This window comes from Gambusia affinis, linkage group LG11 (genome assembly GCF_019740435.1).
Source record: "Gambusia affinis linkage group LG11, SWU_Gaff_1.0, whole genome shotgun sequence".
Classification (NCBI taxonomy): Eukaryota; Metazoa; Chordata; class Actinopteri; order Cyprinodontiformes; family Poeciliidae; genus Gambusia; species Gambusia affinis.
Genome location: NC_057878.1, coordinates 21,985,357 through 22,004,697, shown reverse-complemented (window position 1 = coordinate 22,004,697; position 19,341 = coordinate 21,985,357). Strand labels below are relative to the sequence as shown.

Here is a 19,341-nt window from a genome sequence, read left to right as displayed (position 1 = left end):
AGATGCAAGATGAATCTCGGGTTCACACACTCATATATATATATATATATATATATATATATATATATATATATATATATATATATATATATATATATATATATATATATATATATATATATATATATATATATATATATATATATAAAAAAGAATAGCAAAAACACAGAGTATAAAGGAAGAGACACTTCACAAAACTCTTGGGATGTGAATTCACAGAGCATCCCGTCCTCAGTCATCTTTAAATATCTATACGATACTTAAGTTCAGACGTATTTTTTGTGTTTTGTTTTTAGTTGGTTTTTTTGTTGTTTTTTTAAAATCAACTTTGCGTATTTAGAAATTATAGTCTATAAAGAGTATTAATATATTTGACTATTTGAACATAATTTCCCAACAATCTTTAAAAGGTACAGATTACTTGTGTACTCAGAATAAAGTCAAAACATAAAAAATAAAAAAAAACAACATAAAATCTTAGTTGTTTTTTCATCTATTGCAAGTCTGGTCTTGTTTCTAGTCCAAATATTTTAGTACACTAGAAATAAGACAAAACTACCTTACAACTACCTGTGTTGGTGGAACTTGTAGTTTTTTCATCCAGTAATTACTGACATAAAACAAGCTCCTATATCTTGCTGAATAGTGACTTGTAAGTTAGTTTGTCGTATTTCAAGTGTACTGAGAGTTTCACACTAGAAACTAGACCAAAACACTGTGGTGACATTTAGTGTTTTTGCAGTGAAATGCTTTAAAAATGTTCTGATGACAACAGATTTACCCTGTGGTAGAGAGCATACCTTTTACTTGTGACTGGACCAGCATTCATCCTCATGCAGCTGACGTTACGGCTCTGAACACCAACAGGGCAGACGGACGTCTCGTTCTGGGAGCTACTTTCATTGATTTTAGAAGACGCGTTCTCAGTACAGGGTCCCCATTCTGAGGCTTCCCAGTAAAATACAGTGCAAGGATGGTCATTGCAGACTCGCCATTCCTCTAGGACTGGGGCTGCTGGGCATGTTTTACCATCTGGAGGTGAACATAAGGAAACAAAACAAAAACATGTCACAATGTAGCATTTCAAAAAGTGCAGATTAATCCATTGTGTTTGGACAGTTGATTTGGCTCAAAGAGGTTTAGCTGGCAGTCATATATCTGCTGCATCCATCTACAACAGTTCTAAAATCTGAAATTTCCACCAACAGCTAATAAACCTTTCAACTAATCACCTAAATTTCAGAGGGCTTTTGACCAAGAATGAAATAGAGCAGAGTTAAAAAAAAAACAAAACAAAAAAAAAAACAGCTGCCTTTGGCCATGTCAGATAAATATTCAAGTTTTTAAAACTTGCTGTGTATTTCACAAAAGATGAAGTGTCTTAGCACTTTGAGAAAACATTTTACACTGCAACTGCTTAGTAGTAGCCAGATGCTGCTTATCACTTGGTTAACTTATGCTCTAAGAAGATGAATCACCTTTATGCAACGCTGGTTTTGACAGTTTGAGGATCAGGAGCTTTCAGGTGTGCGTAACACAATGCTAAAAAGGAAATACATTAAGAAATACATTGCTAAAAGAAGCAACTGCCAGTTGTTACAGTTAGTAAACAGTTTTACAAAATACCCAATGAAATGAGACCAAAGTAATAAGTAATTCACAGCAGCTAGTTCAATGAGACTAAAGACTAAGAAGGAAATACAAGAAGCAGTGCAATATCCTAGTTTGTTTGCTAATGTTTTGCATAAGCTATTGCTTCATTGCCGCAGCTTTTCTTCCCTTTTTCCAAAATTACCAGCAGCTATTTTCAGTCATTTTCAAGCACATTTTGTTTTACTCAGTTTTCATTTTGGAAAATAGATAACAATGTGTTATGGATGTGATCTACATGTACATAAATGTACATAAATACAAGTAAGTTTCCCTCTAAGGGAAGGCAAAGTTGGTTTGCTTGAGCAATTTTTGGAGCAGAAGATTATCAAAATAAAGACTGGGCATATTGCAGTCAGTGAGTGGACAATGAACTTCTCTGTAAACCCAATTATTCTGCATTTAAATACCAGGTTATCGTTTGACAGATGACACATGATCAAAGTCAGTCATCTATCATGACATTGATTCCAAACACTTCTGAAAATGTCACTCGATAATTTCCAGATAACAGTAAAACAATAGATCTCCACTAATCTCAATAAACTGAAGCAGCTTGGTAAACAATGATGCAAAAGGACTTCAGAAAATTGATGCAATTCAAACTCAAAGGCTACCTTGATGCTAACATGTAGCAAAGATGGCTATAAGAGCAAAATAATCAAAAAGTGATTCTAAATTCCAACTTTCACTTACTTTCAAAAGACAGTACTGAGTCTACTGTCTCATGTTGCTACTGTGAGTTTCTCTGTTTCTGATTATAAGAGCTCCTCAATCTGAATGGAATAAAATGGTAAAAGCCTAACTGATGACGTGCTAAATGTGTAAATTGGAGAACATTGAGGACCATGGCAAACACATACATGACTTTTTCACTGAACTACAACCAAGGAAATACTTATGGTTTCACAGCTGTGGTTTCACACAAACATGCTCTTTCACAGCCTCCTCTGCCAGCCAACAGATATCCAGCAATTGGGTTTATGCTGCAAGTTTCTTTCATCAGCTGTTATTGCTGATATGTGTTTAGTTACAGGGATTAATGGGCAGCAGCCGCCTGCCAAGGCAGTCAAGGCTGTCCGACTTGAAACCATGAAGTATACAGAGAAACACTTGCCAGAGGAACAGCTCCTGATAATGGATGATCTGCTCAAACCTCAAATGTTTTCTGAAATGAAAAATGTCTGTATAACCCCCTTAAATCTGGGGAATCAGGCGAAGGGGCTGCAACGCTGGTGAAACCACTCTGATAAAACCTTCAGCTCAATCAATTTTTATCTACTATTTGCTGAGCTTAGTTTTCAGTTAACTCTGAAACTCTTCTTAACATTTCTAGTTACAAAATAAAGCTTACGCACTGCTCCTTTACTCATGAATACATCTTATATGATTTTTATACATGCTGTTATATTAATTAATTTTAATATTTAATTGATGTTCCATCTTAGTCAATAAAATTGGCCTATTTTTAAGGAGGACCTATTACACAAAACTTACATTTTGCACATTTTTGTGCTTCCTTTTGGGTCTTAAATGCTTCTAAAAACAGATAGAGTGCTTAATAGGTTAATGTTGGCAAAAAGTTAATGTTTTTTGGTGTCTGAAAAATGACCCATTTCAAAACCCTCTGGAATTTAACGTCACAAATCAGCAGACACCGCGCCCCTGGCCAAACAACTCAAGCTGAGCTTCAGTACATTTGGATGCCTGGTTCAACTACTATATGCTGTACAATGGCTGCTGAAAAACACAAATGTTTTGGTTTTGACCTCCCATCCAGAAACGACTTGCAGCAGTCTTGTTGGTTGTGTAGGAGGCTCTACTTTTGGTCTTCATAGATGTACAGTTGTAAAATCGCAGATTTGTTTGAAGTGATTTTCATGTCCAAGTGTTAAGTTGGGGGGCGTGGCTTATTTGGATTTAAACTGACAAGAGGCTATAAAACGGCTGAAAGGACTCAAAATAGGTAGAACTAAGCAGACTAAAATACTATCATCTAAGAATGACTTTGTGGATAAACATGAATGAACAAGTTTCTATTGTCCATAGACCTATTGTGAATTGCTGCTTTGTCTGTCATTGCTAAACAAAAAAATCTAACTGGTTGAAAAGTAAAATGTGTGGAAGAAATATGCATTCCCCACATATGGAGAAGAGTCAAAATAATCAGAGGGATTTTCAAGTTACCTTTTCCTGGGATGGCTAATACTGTGCGACTGCGGCTCTGCTTGCCTTCTGCGGTCTTTGTAGCGCAGCTGTGTGAGCAGGAAGACCAGGAGGACCAGGAGCCCACCACACAGTCTGCAGAACAGGCAACATCACAGGCCTCCTCAGTGGGTGGAGGGTCATCTTCACAGTGGGTGTCAGGCACATCACCTCCTAAACATGGCATAGTAACACAGCTGAAATTAAAATGTTGGAATTGTGACTAAATTATGAGTTAAGTGCAATAACTGGCATTCATGTCATTAAGGCAAAAAAGGGAGAGAAAAGGTCATTTTTAGTTTTTATTTTATTTGAGAGTTGACCAAACAGATATAAGAATGTCAACTATGTAATACCAAACTCAATGGTAGATTATGTCATTTTAAAACACAGTCCCTTTGTACTAGACGCAATAAAGTGCAACAATTAATCGATTTGTGCCCAGGTGTATGTGTGCATATAAAAAAAGACTGAGTAACTATTAGTCACACAAACTCAGCTTTTATTTTTCAGCATCAGAAATATTATTGCCTTCACTAATCTGAAAAATGCTCATTCTTAAACATCTGATGAAGCAGAACAGGTGAACTAATCTTTGTCTATTTTCTCTCTTTCTTTTGCAACTTAGAGTTCCAATATATCCAACAAATGGGCACCACTGATAAAAAATATATATAATATATTCAAAATAAACTAAACATTTAACGTGTGACTATTCATCAATATTGCAGTATATAATACCTACCTCAAAATAATATCTATTTTTAAATTTTTACAATGGTTTCTATAAAATAAGAGAGAAACAGAAAAAAGTGGGATGTCATCAACTTGTCAAAACAATGGCAGCGGCAGCCCAGACGTCATTTTATAGATATACTCTCCCACCGCGTAGTGTCATCAACTTTGCTGAACTTGCCACAACAAGATAAATAATTTAACAATAACAACTCTAGGGCATATTTGTTATCAATTTGTTGTTTTTCTGTCCCCAAGGATACACTCTTAGTATTGGAGGATACAGTTAACACAGAAAAATACAAGCCTTGGTAATGCTACATGAGATAAATGTAAAATATTCCCTCAGGGAGTTTGAAAACCTTTTGCCTGTAGAGTTTAAGTATCTAAAGCTACAACAAAATATCTGACGTGTGCAGCAGAAGATTGTCTAGAAATAATGGAGAAAAGCTCGTGGCCACTGCATCCAGGGATTTAGTTTTAGCACACTTTAGGAATGTATTGATACACTTTACTCCAAACTCAGTACAGCAGTTCTACAATAATAACAATATGCGATTTTTTTTTGCATAAAACACTTATATTAATATGCTAATGGTGCTACCAAACATATACACTAAACTTAGGTGGTAACACAATGTATTTCAAACAAATGCATTTGCATTTTTGCATTTGCAAAAAAAAAACACCCACACCTCAATATACAACAATATATTACAAGAATACATCACCATTTACTTTTCATGAAATAAGAATAGAAAAATAAGTTTAAATTTAAAGCAGACAATATTTACACAACAACAGCAATACACTGAATCACAATGTTAAGTCAATGTAGAGATGTAAAGTGAAAGGTTAGAATTAAGTCTAAAATCAAAGAAAGCTGTGGAAGAAAAAATTTACATTTCCTCATATACATATATTTCCAAAGTGCAGCTAACCAAGCAGTGATCCGGGGGCTGCAGCACCTGAATCGAAGCTGCATTTAACATAATTGTTTTGAACTGACTGAGATTTTACGCTGCGTGGGAATTCATTGTCATGGTTCATCATCGCGTCAACCCAGGTAATTATTTCAGACCGGCACGCTTTATACAAAGTGAGCATGAAATAAAACACTGCATATACACATTTCTATAAGTTAACCACATTTGTGTGATAAAAAAGACCTAGATAAGAAAATTAGATTCAGGCAGAAAACAAAAGTTTAAATGGGAAAAACAAAGCAAAAAGTTTTATTCTCTTAACATTTATATAGTTCTCAAATACATATCAGTGCAACTTCATTTTGTATTTTTTTTCCTTTTTCAGTTGAAAAATGAATGAGTTACTGTGCCAGATTTATTTGTACACTTGGCCCTGCGTACTCTGTTACCTTTGAGCGTGTTTATGCTGACACTTTGTCGTCTAATCATGTTCGGTCAAGTTGTTATTCACAGGTTCCTTGTGTTCTCCTTGTGATTACAATTGTTTTATTTCTCCACTCAGATCCTCCAGTCAGTGCTTAACCCCAGCTTTTCCACATTATGTTAACTCTCACTTGATCCAGTACTCATCTCTTGTGCGCACGTACATGATTTACTCTCTCTTTCATTCAGCAATTTCCGTATTCTCCAGTTTCCTCTTGATGCAAGTCCTATTTTAAAAAAAAAATGTTTCATGTGATTTTGTCTGCCTGGTGCTGTCTTTTGGGAAATCTCTCAACCCACATGATGACACACGTATAAGAAACTAGTTGTGTGCAGACGCCATCTGCCATCCTGTTGTCACAAATGTCACTAATATCTTGCTAACTCTTCCTGTGGAACAGTTTTACATTTACAATAGTGATGGATGGTTCTTCTTTCGTTTCCTTATCATGACAGTCCATGTTTGTTCAAGATTATAAATATTTTTAAACAATAATTTCTTTTTTGTTTCCTCTTAGCAGGGGAAAAATGAAAAAGCTTTGTTTCAGCCAACTGACTGACGGTGCACAGAGAGAGGTGAGGCAGAGTTTGCGCTGCACTCCTTCACGCTCTATCCAACAAGAAAAATTTTAATTCCTTTGTTTCCTAATTAAAAGGAGTGAAAACTAAAAGAACATAATCAAAAATGTTTGCCATTTCAAACCAAAACATTCTAAAACCTTGGCATTTCTCGACATCAGGAATGACCCATAAATACTCCTGCTGCTCTCACAGAAATGAAAGCCTAATTCTATTTCCAACCACTTTGCTCTAACACAAGATGGGAATTAGATTTTTATGAGTTGGAATTTAATCGACCTCAAGGCCCTCAGCTATCCAGCACGCACTGTTCTTATCTTGTCTGAAAGGGCACAATAAGCGAGTTTATTCTTAGAAGACATATGCATGTTTGCACTCAATTACGCACATAAAAAATGTCCTGACATATAAAACACTACAGGCTAAAAGACAATTTTAAGGACTCTATGGTAAAATTTAATTTGTAAGTATGGGATTATTTTTTCCTCTTTAATAAACTGTATAAAAATAATTCATTTATGAATTTCTCTGTTTGAAAACAAAAGGGTCTAATGAGTATAATAGCAAACAAAAAGCCACAAAACTGTCTGGAACAATTGCCTGAGGACAAATGACATAACAGCATGAAGCTACAACTTGTGTATGTAGGCGTGTGTGGGGGTGTGTGTGCATGTGTGTGTCTGAGGGTGTACTGTTGTGCGGAAAGATGGCTGGCCCTGGGGTCCTCCTGCATTATTAATACAGGGATCTGTAGTTAGGGCTCTTACTCAGAAATAATATCGCTGCCTACTGCATGCAATTTCAACATGATTTCTGCTCTGCACGCCCACCGACCAATTAATCTCTCTCATTGTTATTATTCTGCTGTAAATCCAAAGAAAAAAAATTGGCATTGACTTTTCTTAAAAGTTAATAATCACATATCGGGGGAGCTTTTAGGTGAACGGTGCAATAAGGTGAATTGTACAAAATCCCAGTCACCATTCAATTGGGTTGTGACAAACTGGCCTGGATGACCAATTAGTGTCTGGGCTACATCAGCTTGCCAAACATGTTCCTTTACAATTTCATCTCCTCTGACATCCATACGTCCATGTTTCCAGTGGCTTTTCTGGGCTTGTCATTAACTACATCCTGTTGACCAGTTAGGTGGAAAGAGACAGACAGCTGGAGAGAGACACTGTTGTTGTTATTGTTAGTTTCACAAATGTCAGAGAGTCTGCAGGTTTTGGGTTAGTCACCATCCAGTAGAAAATCAGTCATGTCAGCCATCAGTTACACATAAACTGAGTATATTTGAGTCAGCAGCCTCCGCGTTCGGTGGCATTGACTCTGCAAGGAGAAGGAGCTGAACGAGGTGTCAAAACAACTTCACTCAGCCTTGGGCAAACACCTGGCGGGTAAGCCATCTCAGCAGTTATTTATGCTAGTTTAGAGCCCCAATAACCAACAACAATATATCACAACATTACGTAAGCAAAAAAAAAAGGGAGATGGGGGGACAACTGTTAAAATCTGTTGCCTTCTCTTGCCTAAACAACGTTTTGTTTGGTCAAGTGGTCAGAATCTTTAATTGCAAACCCTAATTTTAAAAATATAATGTAAACCTAAACTTAGTAACGCCACATTTCTAAATGAAGTAATGTTTTATGGAAACTGAAAGGGATGTAAAGATTTCTTAAGATTTTTTTGTAATTTTGAAGTTGTTTTAATATGCAGATATTTTTTGCTTAATTTTTTTAAATATTCTGTACTTGTTGTCTGTTTTGTTTTTATTTCAGTTGATCAATTCCTTGATTTCAGTGCACTAGGTTCTAGCTTATAAAATATCTCTGTCCCTGATTTACTACAATAGTACATGTAGACTGAGGATTTCTTCTTGGTTGCTAATAAATTCTTGCCTTTCTTATGTTGTGTGAATGCATTATCAAGTCTCACTTTCATTCTAGTCATGCTCAGCAGATTAATTTAGATTCTGTGTTCTCTTGATTTCCTAGAACTGCAATGCCTTTTGTTTTATTAATAAAACCTTTTCTTTTTACTTGACAAACTCCAGACTCCCTGTTTGTCTTTATGTCCAATGCGTCTCTGCAACACACTGCAGCAGCACACTTTCACTTCTAAGGTTTTACACAACATTGCATCATTGGACAATTTCTGCTCCTTACCAGGTATTAACTTTAGTTGGGGACAACAACAGGGGTCAGAAAAACTATGTCCAATAAATAAAAGATGTAAGTTCAACTATGGCAATAAGTAGTGTTGGACTGAAAAGTAGATTGTATAATAAGATTAGTATGCGAATACGTCAACCAGGAGTTGGCTAATTGCTGCGGCTGCTGGTTTGGTGGAAACATATGGGGGAAAAAACAGGGACTGGAGCCTGAAGCTCCAAGGAGAAGCTTTGGGCAAACAGGCGGGGTTTTGTGAGGGCAAATATTTCTCAAACATGCATGAAAGAATCAATGTTTTTGTTTATTTTGTTGAGGAAATGACATTACAACATGACATAAAGCTAAAAAAAAAAAAAGGTAAATTTTACATAATACCCCCACTTTAACTCCCATCATTAGTAATCTTTATGACTCTGATTTCCCTTTTCTCGACAGTGAAAATCTTTTGGATTAAATCAAAGTTACTGCAAAAAAGTCTTAACATTACTGCTCCAACACTAGGTGAATTTCAGACAGTTAATGAAGAACGCTACTCTCTCACTCTCACACTGTCATGAAAAACAGTTTGTAAAAGTGCTGGGCTTACAGATGCAGTTTCATCTCTGTTTTAATGTGACTTGGTGTTAATCCAACCAATACTATACGTAAACTGGGGAAAAAGCTGGAACAGTTTGCAATTTCTCTTTCACTGTAAATGTTCTTGTAAAGACTGAAAAAAAATCCTTTCTTGACTGGATCAACAAAACAACATGCACATGAACAGTTTCATTAGCCACACATGAGAACACAAGTTGGGATTTTTCAAGACTGACATACAGACAGAGATAGATATAAGCCTTTTAAATCATTAAGAACTTCAAATACTGATTGTTGCAGAATGCCTGACATTGATCCAAAAGGGCATTGATAATCAAACTGTAAACAATTTTTATGACAAGTAGTTACCAAGTAATGTAATGGCTGGTATTAAATACTAAAAATTTCACAGAAATGTTTGAGGTTTTGACACTTCTGTTGTAATATCAATAATCAAACAACAAAAATCTCAAGTAAAGCAAAATCCTTCAGTAAGCAAGTTCTCTTTTTTACAGTTATTTGCTGCCATCAAAACTCTCAAATATTCACTTTTATCAGTAAAAATTGAGTTGTAAATGTGGATTGTTTCATACCAATAAGATTTTATTATTGCAAATTTTATATTATGAATTTTTATTCAGAGAGCAAGATTTTGACAAGCTGGTTTTTAGTGTGATGCTTCTTAGTTAGGCAAGTTCTTCAGTTAGTATTATGCCTCTCTAGCTGAACTGTAAAATGTCCTTGAACAACTCATTTTATTCCATCTGAGCCTGAGTAGTTCTGTGAATTACTTTATCTAAGCAAGACAACCTGGCATTTTGGTAATGGGAGATGTTTTCTGATTGCTTCCTCAAACCTCCATCAGCTTAAGATTGTTTGAAAGGTGATGCATCTGTGCTCCTCAAAAGCAGAGACGTGGACAATTTTATACCTTTACAGGTTTGAAAAGCGGTCTAGCACTCTGGTTTTATGCTAGAAAAACTGCAAACAAAAAGCTTGCATTATGTGGGAAGATAAAATAGAGAGAAGCCTGCAGGTCTTCAAATGACACCCTCTGAGTATGATCTATATAGAGGATTAATCTTTTATTTGTTTCAAATGGGCTTCACGGCTGAAACTAATTTTTTCTTCATTTGACAAAATACTTTAAGAAAAAACACAACATGAAAACAGGTTTTTAATAGAAGACGTATTATGTAGACAAGACTGTCATGAAGAAACGGTCTCTACTGCTGACCTTTCCCTCAAACACACACAGGCAATCACCAACAGCTGCACAAACCCTGTGCACAATAATTCATGCAAAAATCCCAGAACAGGTGTCATTATAACACAGAGTAAGAACTATCAACAGGGGTTCCTCTGACAACATTTTGAATGTGATCAAATAGCCACTGATGCAAAGCTGATGTCATCGAAAGAAAGAAAATAATTCTTCACCTGTAAAATTTCAGAACAAGCCACTTTACAGTTTTTTTTTTTTGCTTGTTTGTCTGCATGGACCACACTGTGCTTTACAAAAGTATCTTAACCATTAGAACTTCTTCACATTTTATTTTATTCCAACAATGCTTTTCAGCCGCCTTTACTGTCATACTCGCCATGAAAGTGCAACCAGTTCCATGCACATTTTGTGTCTGTGTGTATTTTAATCTCAGTGAAAACACAGCTGTCCTCTGATGCCTCAAAGATTTGTGAGTGAAACTGTGAACAAACAGTATCTTTAACACCAATAAACATAGCAGACAGGTCAGCTGTAAACTTGTGGAAAGGTTAAAAACGGGATTAGTTTCCAAAACAAACTAGTCCAAAATTTTAGCATCTTATGGAGAACTTCAAACTGAAAGCAATAAAATGGTTAAACTGCAAAGCTACAAAGACATGGTCATCCACCTAAAATGACAGAGCTTCGCTCATGGAAGCAACAAAGAGGCCAATTGAAAATCTGGAGGGACTGCACAGCTCCAGCCGTAGCATGGATTGAGAGTACCACTATTATCCAAGCAATCCATAATGGCCTTTACAGAATAGTGAGAATATGAAAGACATTGTTGAAATAAAGCTACAAAAGGTCCTGTTTGCAAAAGAAAAAAGGGAAACAACAAACATGTGGAAGAAGCTGCTCTGGTCAGGAACCTGAAGACACCACCCACATTGTTAAACATGTTCACCCTTGAACTTGCCGTCATTGATCATGCTCCAACATATATGCAGGTGCATCGTGAAGTATCGCACGATTTTGTCTTTACATGGTTAGTACTAAGTCTGTCTACATAACACTTATGTCTTTCTCCTTTTGTAAGAAAAAAGATAACGGAAGCTAAGAAAGTTGTGGGTATCCATGCCACGTATAAACCTTGCAGTGAGTCAAAAACATTTCTGCTTCACGACATTGTTTTCTCAAATAAACTGTGAAATGTCTATAAAACATTATAGAAAGTCATTAACAAACAAAACACATGTTGAATGCAGCAAAAATATAATATTACTGGTGATCTTTGCATAATTCAGTGAGAGGGGAATAACTGGCACTTTCAGTCTCTTTATTTCTTAAGCATTCTGTTTGAATTTAATTAATAACCTGTAAATATGTAAATTCTAATAAAAAAAAGTTATTCTGTCACACAATAAGAAACAGGGGAAGAAGAATTCAGAAAATTATTTTCATGTCTAGTTCCATTGTGAAATTGTATATAAAATGTGGTTTCATCCTTTGATAGCCACCATCCCTTAGGGGTATTACAGTAGCAGGAGCTTTAAATGACCCCTGACCTTAAAAAACTACTTGAAACTATATTATTCTAGAGTCTTTGAAACCTTCAAATATACTTATTCTTTATATTTGTTGAGGACCAATAATGCCTCGTTGCCTTCCTCTCTACAGACAAAGTGTCCATCATCCTTATTTGTGCAACTCTTGGGAAAAGGACCTTCAGTGTCTTGAATCTGAATGTGTAGTCAGAGAGGCAATTAGAAGCTGCTTTCTCCAAGGTCCACAAAATGTAAATTTCAAGCACAATAGTAAAAACTGCCGAAAGAATCATCTCTCTAAGGCAGAAACTTGACCTTTGGTCAAAGTAGGTTATGACTGCATGCCGGCAAAACTAATCATCTTGGTCCAAGTTAATCTATTTTATTAGGTTTTTCTTCAATGGGTTTACTGCTATTCATTTTCTCAACAAACATAGCAGAGCATTCGGGTCCTTCTTTCTGACTGTAGCTGTTATAAAACATACACATTGCTAACAGAAGGCTCATCCTCATCCTCTGTCACTCATGTTTCTGTCAGAGGCAATTGTGATACATATAACACAAAATGGGGTCAAGACCTGTGTGTCTTAACACTCTTTATGATCTACATAAACATGAATTTTTAACTTGGGTTGAATATGTGAAACAATTCTCCTTAGCTTAGAGACAACCTTATTTACTTCAGTAGAGAGATTTTAGTGATGGTGATGGTGTGGGACTGCTCTGCTTCATCGGGTATTTGCCATAATTGGTAGAACAATGAGATTTGCTCTCTGTCTGAAAATCACTGGGGTTATTCATCTAAATTTTAATAATCAAAATCACACCAGCAAGTTCTTTTCTGAATGGCTCAAGAGTACAAACTAGTGATTTTGGTGTGGTCTAGTCAAAGTCTAGACTTACATCAGATTTTATGAAATGATTTTCATGACAGAAAACCTTTCAGTGTGGCTAAGTTAAAGCATTTCTACAAAGAAGAGAAGGTGGAACTTCTTATACATCATTAAGCTTCAGATTGATCGATTATTGCAAATGCCTGACAGCAGTTGTTGCTGGTAAGGTTGGCAAAATCAGTAGAAGGCTTCGGAGCGATTAGTTTCTTGCATATGGTTAGGATGTTTTCTGAATAAACAAAACAAAATTAACAAAATCATTCCTTAAAAACTGCGACAGACTGGCGACTTGTCCAGGGTGAACCCCGCCTCTCGCCCAGAACGTTAGCTGGGGATAGGCACCAGCAACCCTCCCGACCCCATTAGGGACAAAGGGTGAATAGAAAATGGATGGATGGATGGATTCCTTAAAAACTGCATTTAATATTTACTTCAGTTATCTATCTCTCACATTAAAAGTTAATTTATGTTCTTGAGAAAATTAAAACCCACTAAAAAATAACAGAAGAAATTCTTGGATAACTGTGTAGAAACAGCTTTTTAATGCTGCTAGAAATGTCACTATGGTCTCATTTCTTTCAGGCAGACAAGTAAATTATGACAAAATATCTGACTTTCAAGACTGCAGTAAGTGAGTTGGGTAAAAAAAGAATCATAACATTTATGAAGGCCATGTTGCTGTTTAATGCTGCACAATATTTATTTCCTTTAGTAATGAAAATGTGGAAATAAGTATAATAGTGAAACTACATTCCCTAGAAAAACTCAAAACAGACATAAAAATGTATGCAACATAGCTAAGACAATAGTTAATACTTCAATAAATTCAAATGCTAAGTCAAAGGACAAAAATCAAAATCAATAAACAGCATACATCAATCTTTCATCAGTCACAAACAGAAAATCCACTCTAAATAATCTTATGAGCCTGTTTCCACCAAATTTCTAAAGCTTCCCTCCTTATCCGGCCCGTCAAAACTCATTAGGCTCTCAGGATGGCTAATGTGTTTGGACTTTCATCTGGATTCGTGACAAACATACACCCGATCCATTGTGACAGAGTAATAAAACATGGACAAAAAAGGCTCCAATTAGGCCCATAATCAATGGAGATGAGCAATTAATGCCTGGTAGGAAGCAGGGATTCTGACTTTTAATCAGGCCTATGTTTTCTCTGCCCATAAAGCTGACAGTGGTCCATAATGAATAATGCATGCACCGTTAATGGTAATGTTCCCATCACCCACCTTGATGATACGCCTTAGCACAACGGATCACATTACACTTGGTGGTTCAAGCGTCACAATAGAATTGATGGTAAGGTCTCTCTACATCACTGCATTGCTGGCACTACTGTAACCTTGATAAATTTTATAGCTAATTATTCATTTGAAATTTTAGGATTAGCTATTTCAGGTTCTTAGTAGCTTAGTTTCATCTAAATAGAAATGACTAGGCTGTATAAAATAAACACTCAAGAATTATATGAATAAATATAAACATTGTTAAAGGTATAGTTTGAGGTTTTAAATGTAAGGTTAATAATCATCTCACCTTCTGTGTAAAAATGGAAATGCACTTTAACTTCAGGCAGTTACTGAGGTTTATCTGTCTTTGCAATTTCTGATTAATTATGTTAACAACACATTTTAGTGATGTTCATATTACCACCTTTATAATGGCTTGAGCATTTCAAAATGGATTGTATTTACATTTTATTTGATGGACCAGCAAAAGTAGAGCATAATTAAGAAGTGGAAGGACAAGTGATATAAAACATGTTATGAAAATGTTTTACAAATGAAAATCTTTAGCGTGGCATTGCTCTGTATTCCTCCCTATTTACTCTCAAACACCCAAAATAAAATCTAGTTCATCTAAATTCTGACATTAGTGAATGTAGTCCGGCTGTATTTATTTTAATTTCAACATAAATTCAGAATTTTAGCAAATATTAATGACCATATTGTATCATGAATGGATAAGGCTATGTAGAATATTTAAACAAGGATAAAGTTACAAAATATTCCATGCAGAGCTCTGTACATCGTCACAGATACAACCTACTATATGTCATGATAATATTCCCTATCTGACAGGCTGGTAACCATGGTAACACAGAAGAAGCTGTAGTTATCTACACCCCAGGTAAAAGGAATCTGTTGACACAAAAAGTAGTAGTCATGCACTCCTTAGTTATGGGCTTCATGGCGAGGCAAGAAAAAAAAGTATTTGTTAAAAGAAAACTTGAAGAAGTTCTGGTTGCAGGAAGCCACAGGCAATGCAGAGGAGACAGCAAATATGTAAAGACAGGGCCTCTAGTGAGGTAAGATAGGTGGAAAACTTTCAAATTTTGCTGAAAACAGGAAGCTTAATCAAAAAAAGACAGAACATTTTAAAATGGGCCATAGCAGGTGTGTTCTGGTTCCTGAGCATTACCTTCAGCGTTGACACAGGTCACATTCTGTACTGCAGTTCCAGGACCACATGAGCTATTGGTGGGAATGCATTTTCCGTTTTGTTGGATTTGCCACAAGTAGCAGGCAGGATCCTCACAGGGGATGAACTCCATCAGATGAGGGCAAGTCCCCAGAGTATTACTGGACTCCCACAACACCTCTCTCTTCCTTTGTCTGAAACCTGACGGAGGGCAGACAGCAAAGAAAAGTACAGAAAATGTGAGAGAAATTACAGACTTTTCTGTGTTCAGGATTAGGCATAGTTCTCTATATTTTCACATTGATATATTTTAGCTAGAATAGATAGTTTGTTTTTCGTTTTGTATAAGCTAAGTGTGAGGCAGGGATAATAGTTGTCATGTTTCTCATAAAAAAATAAAAGTGAATACAAAACAGGAGTTTCAAAGAAGAGAGGGCAGAGATGCAATTTTGTTTTCCCCTCGATGTCAGTCCAGATATCTTTGCAGCAAAACAAAAACACTGAAGTATTGTCCATTCAGATCACTGTAGGTTCAACAATTCTTTGGAAATAATCAAAAATATACATATCAGTCTGCATCTGTAAACTTTCTCACCTTTCTTCTGAACCAAGTAAGCAGAACAAAAGAGATTGTGTTATGGAGGCAAAATTGTTACATCTATTTATCATGCTGTAAACTCAGGAACAGGAGCTCTTTTATCAGCAGACTGTGAAATTAAAAGGAGTTTTGAAAAAGAGCCAGAATGATCATCCAAGACAGACAGACAGACAGACGGAAATCGATCTCCTGTAGAGGACGTCACTGCATGTGGGATTTTGCCCTAGGAATACCCTCTCAGCGTCAAGGTAACTGCTCTGACTCGACTGTTTATATTTACAGAAAACTGTTGAGTCTTTTATTCGCGTTCAATGAAATGTTGATACTTCAGTAAAGAGACTCTTCATCAAAAGACAGCAGCAGCAGTATTTCCAAGGCACGAGGGAGGGAGACGATGAAAATAATAACATAGCAGAGGCGATGGTGTGACAAAAGCCAGGAAGCAGGGTCAAGTTGCAGTGATTGTATATTCTTAACAATAGCATCCTGTCTTTCCAATCACAGAGTCACATTTTATTTTTATTACTGCCAGTATTTTTTTAAACTAAATTGTGATGGTGATTTTAAGCAGTATGAGTCATTTTCCATAAAAATATACTGCAACATATAGCATATTAATGTACATCTTGGTCTAACAGCTAATGGGTTCATGAAATTTGCTGAATTAAAACCAAATTAAACCAAAGCCAAAGAATTAAATCTAAATAATCCTTTGATGAATTGACCTGCATGTTGGAGCAGCAAGAGGAGGCAGAACTGCAGCAGTTACAACTAAAACCTATGCTCTCAAGAAAGAAGACAGGCTGCAGCTTCCTGGACGTAATTGGTGATTGAAACAAGTGCTACACAATCATGATACTGATGTAGCTCTTGTCATACCGATGAAACACATGGTTAGTATGGGAGCATAAACAATCCTGGTGGGCACATCACTTGAAGAAACCTTTGCAAACACAGAGTTTCACTTTAATTTATACTGATAATAATACACACACAAGAAGCCTATTGACTAGCAAAGTAACTTCTGAAGGGAATAGGTTTTGGTGGACTCAATATAGTAATATGAGAGTAAAGGAAAATGCAAAACGTCATGACACACTTTTCAGATTTGCATTTGTGAAAAAATAAAATAAAAACATTTTACATCTTTTATCAAACTAGCATTCATGACCTGCTTTTTATTTTTTCTTTCATAACAAAATCCTAATAAATATTTTGAAGTTTATGGCAGTAGCACAATCAAATGTGAAGAAAATTCAAAAGGTATAAAAACTTTTGTGATCCACTAATTATATCAATATTAAGTTGCCAGACTTCGACAGTGCCGTTGAGATCCTGATCACAATTCTCTTTTTGTGTTTTTGTGGTTAACATAGCTGCCAGTGACAACTATGTTGTGACAAGTTGTCATAGGTGTCACAATCTGATCAACAAATACCTCAGCAATATTTTTTTTTCCTGTAATTTTTAGTTCTGCGACCCAACAGCTGTTGTAGCGCCATAAAACTTCAGAGAGAAAATCTGTTAAATATGAATGAGCAAAAATTTGACTCAAAGAATGGCAAGCACATCCTAAAGATGGGCCGAACAATAAAACACCATAAAAATTATTGAATGACAAACACGTTGAGTCATTATCTTTACGCCACTTACCTAGTCATCCACATCACCTTAGTGTCCTGTAATGTCATTCATATTCCTCACTCTACAATATTGACTTTCCTAAAGATGGATTGCTCATCAAATATTCATTTTTCCATGAAAAGGTCTCTATTGATTGGACATGTTCGCATTTATAGTTTGAATTGACTTCTAAGCTTTTCCAATTCCCTGATGACAGTACAATGTTCTTGCTGGCAAAAAGCTGACAGATGAAATAGTTATTTCTAAGCCCTAGTCTCTCCGTTAGTGACACTTGAGCAGCAGACATGAGTATGTCTTTTTGAGACATACTCATTTTATTTTACTCTGACTCCAGCTACCAGTTGAAGGGCCCCAAATTCTTTTATTTCGAGGGTAGCACCTTTTAACCCTTAGAATACTACTCTGCAAATTACAGACATCCATCTACCATCTACCGGAGTGAAGCTTGGGTTTAGCATCCTGATCTGAGCGCAGCTACCTCTCGAACACCAAAGACACTCTGGATCGATTGCAGAATAGCCCAGAGCACTTACCGCTACTCGGATCCAAGCCACAAGAAACGATTTGGCTAGGATATTAATAATTAAAAGGTTTCTTGGACATACCAAGTTTATTTCAGGAAAACAAGGACCGAAACTGATCTTTTTTTTTCTTAATGCACTCTTTTTAAGAAATATACCTTCCCTCCAGCTGTCTAAGTTTCAGTAGAGACATTGTTGAATTCATCCAGTAGTCTCCCGTGTTCAATTGATTTCCCTGTACAGCTGCAAATACGATAGGCCAAGATAACATGAGAAGACGTGAAGCTACAGCAAGGCAATCTAAATTTGCAATTTTCCCATGAGTAAAGCTGCTTGGCTCCTATACCCAGAAACAGGGATATAACAGGACTTTCGGTTAGAGACGGATCAGTTTACTCTAAAGCATAATGGCAATCCAATCAGAGAAAGAAATTCTCAGAAGCTCCGGGGCAACAAGCCAATGGATCACAACAATACTCAACTACTCAATATCTGCTCAATGTGTCGCGGGCAGCACTGCTCACTGTGAATGACTCTCTTGCTTTACACTCTGCCTGCCGTGTGCTCAGAGTCTTTATAAATACCATTAAAGACAGCTTGCCTCAAGAGAGGCCCCAACAAACTGTACAGAAGCTTTTGTTTTTCGCTCCTCCAAATATATTAATGACCGTCTGTGTGAGAGAGGGCTCGGCTCATCCGAAAGAGATCTGGTGAGAACCAATGCTGACCTGAACAATCTGCAATACCGTCGCTCCCCAGGGGGCTTTCATGCACATTTAGTCAACGCGGCGACGAGGTCATGATGCCCCTTTAACACAGCTCTAACACAACAACGGCTCAAACACACTTCATTCCACACGTGCTGCCTTTCAGAGCAATCAAATACGACATGGTTTCACCTGTGTGAAAAGACAGGCAGGCTGAGTGGTCTCATTGTTTTTCACTGCTTCAGTGGTTGATCTACAGGACACTCCGAAAATAATCATATCCCTTGGATTTTCCACAGTTTTTCACATTACAAGGGGATTTTATGAATTATAAAAAAAAAAAAAAAAGAATTTAGAATCACTGTGAATGTAGCTCCATCAAAATATTCCCCCATCTGACTAGTTCAGCACTGGCAAACAAATCTGGGGAAAAAAAAAAAAACACATCACACATGAGTAG

General features: G+C 36.4%; 1 protein-coding gene across 2 annotated transcripts in view; it reads right to left on the bottom strand.

Annotated features, from left to right (window-relative positions):
• Window positions 1–19,341, bottom strand: part of thsd7ba (thrombospondin, type I, domain containing 7Ba) — a 149,478-nt gene that overhangs the window by 70,917 nt on the left and 59,220 nt on the right. For both annotated transcript variants that reach the window (XM_044131882.1, XM_044131883.1), the window contains exons 8-10: window positions 15,412–15,612; window positions 3,838–4,029; window positions 801–1,032 (exon numbers count right to left, since the gene is read on the bottom strand). In XM_044131882.1, the coding sequence (XP_043987817.1) occupies window positions 801–1,032; window positions 3,838–4,029; window positions 15,412–15,612 (625 nt within the window). The remainder of the gene's footprint in view (window positions 1–800; window positions 1,033–3,837; window positions 4,030–15,411; window positions 15,613–19,341) is intronic.